The 11,496-nt window shown below is 30.5% G+C and overlaps 1 protein-coding gene and 1 pseudogene across 1 annotated transcript; both read right to left on the reverse strand.

The window, feature by feature from the left end:
• The window catches only part of LOC101500964 (splicing factor U2af large subunit A-like), a 6,292-nt pseudogene extending 5,230 nt beyond the window's left edge, over nt 1-1,062 (reverse strand).
• Nucleotides 1,063-7,872: 6,810 nt separating this feature from the next.
• Nucleotides 7,873-9,255, reverse strand: LOC101501696 (glucuronoxylan 4-O-methyltransferase 3). Its single transcript, XM_004499518.4, has one exon. The coding sequence runs from the start codon at nt 8,974-8,976 to the stop codon at nt 8,086-8,088; it is 891 nt and encodes a 296-aa protein (XP_004499575.1). The 5' UTR covers nt 8,977-9,255; the 3' UTR covers nt 7,873-8,085.
• Between the last annotated feature and the right edge of the window lie 2,241 nt (nt 9,256-11,496).

Genomic DNA, 11,496 nt, shown 5'->3' on the forward strand with positions numbered 1-11,496 from the left:
TCCCTGCTTCTATCCCTGTCCCTTCCCCTTTTCATTTTCCTCTCCTTGTCTCTCCCTTTATCCCGCTCCTTTTCTCTACTTCTGGAGGATTCTCTGTCATTATCACGAGAACCATGCTGCCAAAACACAATCAAAACATTAACATGGAGTAAACAAACCCACGTCTGCAAACTATATAATAGCAGTTATATCAAACTATATAATAGCAGTTATATCAAACTATATAATGCATATAAAACTTTGGTAAAAAAATAAGCACATCAGAGAAAGATGCTCCATGGAACAGGACACACAAGAATCAACCAATAGTTATACATAAAACCACAATCACAAATACCATATCGCAATGCATGCAAAATATTCCACAAACTTCTATTACTTCCAAATTTCTTATTTCTTATTCATAGTTATACATAAAATTTATTAAATACATTAAAGAAAAATGTTAAAACAGCATAAAATCGCAACAGAAAAAAAACGTAAATAAAATTATGTGCACAAAAATCAAATACAGTATGCAATTACTCAGGAGAACTCTAATTAACAATACAGTTAAATCAGAAAATAAGCCAAAATCAAATCACAACCTAGACATCTCTAATTTTCGCATACTGAGTTTCGATTCAAAGCAAAAGGAAAACAGAAGTAAAAAATCCTGTTCCAAAGCCAATAGAAGAAAATTATTAAATATAAAAGGGATAATAAACAGAAAACCCTAATTATTTTGTAGAAATTAAGATGATAAAAGCTAAAAAAAAAAGAAAAATTAACGAAGAGTGAATTAGGAAAATATGGAAGATAGAAAAATACGTTGGATTTGATGTCGGTGAGATCTTCATCAGCAACAGGTGGTTGTGGAGAGGAATCATTATGATTGTTGTCATGATTCTGATTATCATGACTATTATCATGATGATGATACACTTTTTCTTCTTGTTGTTGTTCGAATCTTCCCTCTTCGAATTCGAATTCGTATTCACCCATCTTTTTCTATCTCTCGATTGAATTCAATTCTGTGTTCGAATTTCAGCTTCTTTTGATATATGTAAAAATAAATAAAAATAAAATTTTATTATAGAATTTGAGAATGAGGTTATATATATGTACCCTCCGATGGACCTTACGAGTTGGGCTTTGGCCCAAACAATTTCCACTAGTTGGGTTCAATTCTGTGTTCGAATTTCAGCTTCTTTTGATATATGTAAAAATAAATAAAAATAAAATTTATTATAGAATTTGAGAATGAGGATTATATGAAAATTGGCTATTGTACCCCCCATTTAAACTTATACCCCCCAACTTAAAATTTTTGTTGTAAAATACTCAAAATAACCCTAAAAAAAACAGTAAAAGTCAAAATAAGAAAAAATTGAAACACTTTACCCCCACACTGAAAAATCCGGAAAAATAAGTTTTCAGAAAAAAAAAAAGTTTTTACCGAAAATTTCAAGAGGATTGAAATTTCCGGTAGTTCAAAATACATACCGGAAATTTCAAAAACGAAATTTCCGGGAGGCAAACCGGAAATTTGAAAAATCCGGTAGTTGTAAATTCCCGGAAATTTCGTTTTTGAAATTTCTGGTATGTATTTTGAATGATGAATATGACCAGCAGCAGCAACATTTTGATGATGAACATGGTCAGCAGCACCAGCCTGATGAACCCATGTTTCCTGGAGGTCCTTATGATCTTTCTGTCCTTACAGATTATGAGCATCATATTGCAATTAATGTGTGGAATGGACAGGTTAGTAAATAATTTATTTTATTACATATTATAATATATTTGTAGTATAGGTTATTTTATTACACATTATAATTTATTTGTAGTATAAGATTATAATATATTTTTAATTGTGTTATTTTTAATTAAACAGGAAAGACGTGCCTTGAAAGTTGTTTCCAATGGCAAAAAGCAAGACAAATTCATTGATATTAGATATCATTTACCTGCTCAAATAGATCATTGGATTAATATATCTGGATTACGTCATTTGAGAAGATATAGTTTGCATATGATTGATGGTAATATGATATCTGCTTTTGCTGAGAGATGGCATGCAGAGACTAGTTCATTTCACCTACCATTCGGTGAAATGACTATTACTCTTGACGACGTCAGGGGTCTTTTGAGCATCCCGTGTACTGGAGAGTTTTTCACACCTCCCGCAAATGTCAATGAAGATTTGGCAATTGATGCTGCTGTTGAGTTGTTGGGGGTTACATATGATGAAGCTGTCATTGAGACTAGGACCAATAGAGGGGCTTCGTATAGTTTTGAGTGGTTGAAAGAGGTATTTTTTAAGAAACTTCATGAACGAAGATATGACTGTGCAGCTAGGGCATATCTACTTCATTTGGTAGGATGTACCATTCTTGCGGATAAAAGTTTTACACTTGTATCTGCAAAATATCTCTTTCTATTTCAAGATCTTGATAGTTGTGGTAAATGGGCATGGGGACCGGCTGCACTTGTTGTGCTATATGACTATCTTAGAGACAGTACATTGTCTGCAACCAAACAGATTGGAGGATATTTGTCTTTATTTCAGGTACAATTATATTTATTATATTTATTATACTTATCATTATTTTTTTAATTATTTCATCACCTTAATAATTTTACTACATTTCAATTATTTACAGACTTGGATTTATGAACATTTCCCTGATATTTGTAAACGGGATATGGATGAGCATATTTCCTCGATGCCACGGATGTTTCGTTGGACGGCAAAACAAACATCTGGGAATGTGGCATATTACAGGGCAAAGTTGGATGCTTTGAGGGATACAGATATTATCTGGGCACCAGATTACGATCAGAACGCTGTGACACGATTTCAGTCTGTGTCATTATTTACAGGATACATTCGTTGGTGTTTCACGATGGTTCCGTATTTACCTGAGAGGTGTATACGACAGTTTGGGTATACTCAACACATTCCTCCTACACCACCGATGCTTGTTGCACGTGATGTCGACGTTGAATGGAGTATGTACCGGAATTCTGTACGATCACTTCGAGCTAGATTGCATCCAGCTGCATATCCACATGAGTGTGTTGAGGGATACATCCAGTGGTATTATAGGATATCTCATCCTCGGATGATCCCTTATGTTGCTGCATATGCTGGTCCTAGTTATGATGCTGATGCTGGTCCTAGTCATGATGCTGATGCTGGTCCTAGTCATGATGCTGATGCTGGTCCTAGTCATGATGCTGATGCTGGTCCTAGTCATGATGCTGATGCTTATTCAGCGATTTATTCAGCGATTTATTATTCATCTGCCAATCATATCATTTAAAACAAAATACAACTCAAAAGTATCAATCATCTGCCAATCATATCATTTAAAACAAAATACAACTCAAAAGTATCAATCATCTGCCAAAGACATATAATCTGAATTATTTTCTAAATCTAAAGAACCCCAATGTTGTAGACGTCCTGCATAAGCGATAGCCCATGATGTAGACTCATCGCTACGATGCTTCTTCCAATGCCATGCAAGTGGTGGTAACGGACATGCAGATTTCAATTTAACTTGAACCCAATGATTTTCGTTAACAAAACCAATGCTGATAACACGATCACGTGACAAATCTCCATTATGTGCACCCCTCAATGGGAAAAAAGTCAAACAAAAAGTTTTTGCTAATGTAACAAGAACGAGATTATATTTTGTTGCTATCACGTAACCCATATCAGGAATGGTCATCCACTTCTCATTACCTTGGTTTTCCAACTCAGTTACAAGTAAAGACTCTGTCACTTCTTGCAAACGTTCCTTGAATAATGCAGCATATAAATCAGGTTTGGACTTAATCTCTGTATACAACTGCCGACGTATAATGCTCCAGTATTCTTCACCATAACCAAGTAAAGCAGCAATAGCACGATATCCACAGTTTCCATCTGCTTTAACATTAACTATGTCTTCAATATATGGATGAATTAAAGAAGGAAACTCGTGGAAATATTTTTTAACCTGGTGGGAGACTTGTTTGGATGCTTGATGGGAGACTTGTTTGGATACCTGCTGGGAGACTTGAGTATCAACATGCTCAAAGTATGATGGGTCGCGATATACGTCATATCCCTTCGGCTTATTGCCTTTTTTCTTAACACCACCTTTTGTTTTGATTTTATCCACTGGTGCACACATTGATGTTGTCTCCGGATATGCTATTTCACGCAACTTGCTCTTTAAAGCCCTTCTTCCAGCAATATTAAGTGTTTTCCATTTTTTCCAAATTATATCCATCTCCGATGTAATGTCCAACTCTGAATCATTTGTCAACTGGTCATTCTCTTGATCACTATTCAAGGTTAATTTCCTCCAATGTATATGAACAGCATCTAATGGGATTGGAACACCTTTCATCTTGTATCCTGCTAACTCACATGCACAAGGTAATCCATGAGTCTTTCTAAGTATACAACAACACACATCTTTGTCGTTACCGACATAACTGACTCTCTTGTATTCTTCAACAATATCACCTAAGGCTTTCTTGGATACCACCCAAGTCAATTTCTCAAAGAATGGATTGTTGTGTATATGCTCTTTGCGACCTTTACTTATCTCAAATGAACCTTTGATCTTAATAATTTGAAACTTCAACATGTCATTCATACCATTCCATGCCTTACAAAAATCTCCTTTACTGTGTTCCAAAAATCTCTTCAATGACCAATGAGCAGACTCAACCCTAATATTTAAACAAAAAAAATACAAAATGTGAAGTAATGATCATATATCATGCATAAATCATATATCATATATCATACAAAATGTGAAATTTTAATGACATACCTATTAGTCGTAGTATTTCCTAGATGCAATACTCGATTGGTCCATGCTTCAACAAATCTTTCCTTATGAGGATTCAACCATGTGTCTCTGACGTAGTCAAAGAAAATAATATTATCGACACATGCTTGCTCAAATACTTGCAAAAGTTCCTCGTACTCCTTCTCTTCAGAACAATAAACAATTTTCCTCCACAACTCAAGAATGGGTTCTTGCATGTCTTTCTTTAATATATACTGTTTGCATTTGGCTCCAACATTTTTGTTAATATGAAGTTGGCAAAGTAAATTTGTTGAAGATGGAAATACAACTTTAATTGCATTCATTAAAGCCAGTTCTCTGTCAGTCACAATCACCTGAGGAAATGGCGTGTTTGAAAAAAACAACTCTTTTAACTTCTCCAATGCCCACCAAAAGTTGTCTTGACGTTCAGAATCCATATAAGCAAATGCAACATTAAATGTCAACCAAGTTGAAGTTACACCAACAATTTCAAACAACGGTAACCTATACTTGTTGGTTTTGTAGGTGCTATCCATGATCAATACAAGAGGGAACATGTTAAGCAAAGTTATGGAATCTGTGTGCGTCCAAAACATATCCCTCACAACGTTGGAGTCCTCATGAGTCCTACTCCAACAAGTATATTTCTCAGCTTCAAGTAACTTCAACAAATGTTGCATATCAGTTCTAGGTCCCATCAAATTCTTCCTGTATGTACTTCGTCGCTTGTAAATTTGATAGATACTAGTCACATTCTCCGTATCTCGATCTCTCAAAGATGACAAGATATGTCTCGGTGCAACGTGATACTTTGTCAACTCGTCAACATGTTTCTTATCTTCTTCTGTTAAGCGTCCCATAAATGCATTATTCTCAAAAGTAGCTACTAACTCATGGTTGTGAAGTCCACAGATTAAACTAATAATCCATCCTTCATCATTTTTCAGTGGTCTCGATCTAAGTTTAAACGGACATCCACACTTTTTAGTTGAAGTACCTGTGTCATTTTTATTTGACTTATATTGTCCACCTCTATCACAACCAAGAATTAATTTTGACTTTCTTCCTCTCTTTCCAGTCTCTACGTCTGATCGAGTAATGATAACTGCTACTCGATTTTGTCGACCTATCTCTCTTGCCCATGATATGACAGCTTCTCGTGACTCAAAAATTTGATCAGTTGTAAATGCTTCAGTTAAATCTATAAATACTGGTCGTGTGTTTTCCATCCCTAGTTCAAAAAAACAATTCAAATAAAATAACAAACAAATTAAAAGCATATTAAAAAAAAAAAATTAAGTACCGGATTTTTGAAATTTCCGGATTAACTACCGGAAATTTCAAAAAACCAAATTTCCGGTGAACAAAAAATGACTACCGGATTTTTCAAATTTTTTGAAATTTCCGGTAGCTTCCGGAAATTTGAAATTTCCGGTATTGAAATTACAACTACCGGAAATTTCATTTTCCAAATTTCCGGTAACAATTATAACTACCGGAAATTTTGATGCAAAAGTTGACTTACCGGAAATTTCAGCAAGGTCCAGATTTTAGAGTAATTTTTTTTAACTGCTCACGTAAATGAATTTTTTAAGGATAAAATTGGATTTTTAACAAATTGGGGGTATAAGTTTAAATGGGGGATACAAAAGCCAATTCTCGGATTATATATATGTACCCTCCGATGGACCTTACGAGTTGGGCTTTGGCCCAAACAATTTCCACTAGTTGGGTTGTAGCCCACCAACGTTCCACAGCCCCTCTCTTATGGAAAAGTTTACTTTATATACCCCTGCCATTTTACTCGTACACCACAAAATCCAAATTTGCATGCGACACTTATATAAAAACAATTTTATTTTTACATTTTTTGATAACTTTCTCACCCCCTACCAGGTTGTTCGTAAATATAATAATTGGCGTAATTTTGAGCATTTGTGACAAACCTAAATTTGAGTTTATTGAAACACACTATTTTAAAATTTAAATTTTTTTAATACCAAAATACTCGAATTTGAATGTGTGATAAAGCACAATTATGGGTTGATTTGACTAATGCATTTATAACTAATTAAGTAGTTTTTCATCTAAATTGATATTATTATTTGTTTATGCATGATTCTTTTATTATTGTTTGATAATTCATGCTCATTTGTTCTTTCAAATATTTGATGTATTGGGTTAGAAAGGTTGGAATACAAAATTAATCAATGGTTGTGAGAATGATGGAAAGTATAAGGTAGTTAAGGTTCAACAATAATTACTACTTAACAATGTAGTTGATCCTTCAAAACTTAAAACATGACTATTAAATGATGGTCAATGATAAATAGTTAAAGTAATTTGTTAATTTTACAACCACACGTTAGTTCATAAATTAAAGGATTTTATTTGTAGAACATTTGCATGAAGAAAAGCAAAAATATGTTTGCGATATGACAAAATGTCGTGTTGTGTTGAGACACTTATTAAAAAATATATATTGTAGAAAAAACTATCATAAGATGAGTGCAAGAAGAACCTCCATGGATAAAACAACTTAGAAAGGCATGAAGATGTTTCTGGTACAAGTATGCTACTTGGGGGAAGTATTTCATGTGGTGTATGATGAATCCTATTTAAAAATTCATCAAAAAAAATTGACGACCAATGATATTATCACTTTTAAGTAGAAATTTAGCGTCTTTTACTTCTTTTTAAATCAGACAATAACGTTTTGATCGACATTAATATAAAAAAATAAGATAAAAGAAATATATGTTGCGAGTCATAAGGCAGTTTCGTGATTTTGAAGAGTTGAAGTGACAAGAAAATTATAAGTTCAACTCCTCCTAATAATAAAAATTAAATAATTAATTATTAACATTAACTATTTCAAAAACATATATATATATATATATATATATATATATATATATATATATATATATATATATATAAAAGTTAAGTTTTAAAACAACGGTATAAATTATTATGCTAAATTTAAAAAATTACAAGTGTTAAAAAAGAAAATTAATGTGGTAATAATTGTGCCCTTCCAATGAAACAACTCTTAGAAAATATAACTCATAATATAATAGCATGTAGTATCCGATCCAGAGCCATCAATAACTTCAAAAATATAACAACCAATTCCATAATAAAATCCCCAAAAAAAAAAAGACATTTATGATCTCAAACAATAGCACTATAGCATAATCTTTGAGTGAGTAAAAAAAAAAAGCATAATCTTTGAGTAACCTTATAAAAACTAAAAAAATAAAATTCATGGACAAAAGGGTCTACCCAAACGAGCCCTATGACTTGGTATATTAAAATGCCTAATCCTTCCTTCTTGTTCCCTAAAATACCCTTCACAAAGAAAAGCCTTTGAAAATTCATCCTCAACTTTTCTATTAACATCATGAACAAAAACATCAGTGTCACCATTTTCTTTGTTCCTAGCAATCAAACCAGCTGTATAAATAGCACTCATTCTCCCTGGTGCTCCATCAAAGTAACCTGTTGGTGCATCAACCATAATCACATCCCATTCAATTTCATAAACTTCATTTGGAAACCCTTTATGTGTTAATTCACACTTTGAAATTCTTGGGTCACTAATTTTTTTGCATTCTTCATTTTCCATTGCAATTCTCATTAATTCATCACCTTGATGTACTTTTGTGTCATATGTGACATGGTATGATTCCAAAGATGGGAACTTTTTTTGGATTTGTTCAATCCATGATTTATCTTCTTCAAGAAAAACTGTTCTACCACCATAGTTTAATGATGTCCACATTAAACTATCATGGCCTAAACCAAATACTAAGAAATTGCAAGGTGATTTTTTTTCAAGAATTTTGGAAGAGACTAAAATCTCTTGAATTGTTTGTTGAGGTGTGATATTTGTTGTTGCATAATGGATTAATGCATTGACTAATGATGGTGGGTTTTTTGTGCATGTTTGTGTTAATGGGAGTGAATGGCATGATGATGATGATGATGTTTTTTCTTGTGATGAGATTATTGTGAGGTTGTTGGTGTTTGATTTGGTGAGGTTTTGAGAAAATGAAAATGTTGATGATCTAAATAGCATAATAAAAAAGAAGAGAAACATTAGGGAGATAATGGCTAGTTTCATATTGCATTTGAATTGTGTTTTGGATCTCATGGTTTTAATTTTATTATAGATAGAAGAAAAGAAAATGGGTTATTTTTTGGATCTCAAGAGCTAAGGGTAGATAGATAGATAGATATATTATATGAGTTTTTTCATGTGAAGATTTATGTGAATTTTGCTTTAGAGTAAAGTGAAGGAAATGTGTAAGAAATGAATGAGAGACTCACAACAAAGGATTGATGGTATTGATTTGTGAGGTGTCAAATATTATTTGGATTTGCACCACCCACTAAAGGAATTATTTGGTAGAGAATATAACACCTAACGTTTGGTGTTGGAGATCACAGAGGAGTCATGGTGTGTATATATAGTTTTAATTAATTGGTACTCAATCCAAAATAAAATAAAATAAAATATAAACATAAATATGTTATAAAATATTGATGTATTTAGTCTAATATCTATAACAAATACATTTATTATTAATAATATTTAACTTTAATTAAAACTATTTTAAATATATATTTATATATATATATGGTAAAGTTAATAATAGTGAGTAGACCAAAAAAAAAAAGGTTAATAATAGTGGGGGAAATACATTTCCATTATTGCAAGAGGGGTGACTTTACAAAGAAGAAAAGAAAGAGCAGGTATGGGGACAGAAATGATTATATGATTTCGAAAATATATTAATTAATTTTATTAATTAAATATGAAGGAAAGACACTTGAACCCCATGATTTTGACAACCAAACTACTTACTTTTTTTTTACAAGAACCTAGGTACTTTTGGTGCTTAATATTCGTCAAATTTGGTGGAACAGAGCAGGTTTGATAAACATATATTTTATAATAATGTACTATGTTTAGTTGGATATCAAAATTCAAAAAATAATCATATAATATTTCCCAAAAAATTAATAAAAAATGAAATACCATTAAGGTGTCAAATAACTATTTTCACATTTATCATAATTTCATGTAAAATAAATTTATTAATTTAACTTTAATTATTATAATCATCTCTTACAACATTAAGAAATTATACAATAATATTTTTAGAATAATATAATTAAGTATGAAGACATCAACGTCAAAAATTAAATATAAATAATTAATTAATTAACTTTTACGTGTATTTAGACTTACAAATATATGTATTTTTTTTACTTATAATTGAAGTCAGAAGAAGTATGTTATAATTATTTTTGAATTTTTTAATGAATAAGTGAGATGACAAAGAAGACAAAAGTAGAAAAAAAAAGGCATTCTCATGATACCTAAATGAGTTGATCCGTTAAAAAAATAAAAGAGTCAAGATAAGTAGTTTATTTTTCAATTAATCCACCTAATTGACTCATCAAAATGGATACATAAAAAATGAATTGACTTAATGGATCATATTTGTTTGACCATTTATATTCTAATTAATAAGTGTATTATAACATCGTTCTTAGTAATTAATTTTTTATTAAATTACACAATTTACAATTTAATAGAGTATCTACAAATAAAAAATTAATCAATAATATTTATATTTTTTTTAATCAAAATAGTAAAAAAAAAACTCACATTTAAATTTGAGACATGTATTCGGCCTAACAAATTTAAGTATTTTGTATTAGATTTTACTGATATCGAATATCTATACTAAATTTTTTTTCAGAATTGATCATAAAATAATTCTTCCACTTGTCATCCTACAATTGATTTTCTTCCCACAATCATTCAACATTAATTGCAATCATGTAGAGCCTAACTGAATCTATACAAATATTATTTAGAACCAATTTTATAAAATAATTCTTCCTTGTGTCCTCCTACGATCAACTATATTCCCACAATCATTCATCTTTAATTGCATTTATATAGAATCTAACTTAAAATATTTTTATTTAAATTTAAATAAAAAATAACAACTAAATAAGGAATTTAATTTTTATCGGAATAATCCAAAAAAATATAAATTAAAAATTTCAATTTATTAAACTTTCATAGATATATATATTTTTAATCCCTCCCCTCATATCTTTATTTTTATTTTATTTTAAAATTTGTTATTTTTTTAGTCAAAAAAGTATTTTCTAAACATCAATAATCCTCAAAACAAAATTATAATAATTTTAATTTTTTAAAAATATATTTTAAACTTTATAATTTTTTGAAATATTGAATGAATCTAGAAAACAAATGTTTTCAATTCTCTAAACATATAAAAATGAAAATTAAATGCAAGACATTATATAAAATAATCGGTGCAATTCTCTAAACATAAATGAAATTCTCTAATGATATAAAAATAAAAATAAAATACAATAATAGGCATTAAAAAGATATATTTTATAAGTTTTGATATTCATATACTTCATTCAAACAATTTCAGCAAAATTCATTCATGTATGGTCACTACAAATCTTTAGACACAAAAATTGAAATTAAATACAATAATGGACATTTAATACAATAATTTGCATCGAATAAAATATCTTTTACAAATTTTGAAATTAGAAACATAAAAAATTAAAAATTTCAGATCATTTAACCAATAAATATTCAAAAGTTCATGCA

Source organism: Cicer arietinum, chromosome 5, assembly GCF_000331145.2.
Source record: "Cicer arietinum cultivar CDC Frontier isolate Library 1 chromosome 5, Cicar.CDCFrontier_v2.0, whole genome shotgun sequence".
NCBI classification, from domain to species: domain Eukaryota; kingdom Viridiplantae; phylum Streptophyta; class Magnoliopsida; order Fabales; family Fabaceae; genus Cicer; species Cicer arietinum.

Excerpts from the sequence above, each read along its gene's own strand:
- LOC101501696 (XM_004499518.4), bottom strand. The coding sequence starts at position 8,976 with ATGAGATCCAAAACACAATTCAAATGCAATATGAAACTAGCCATTATC.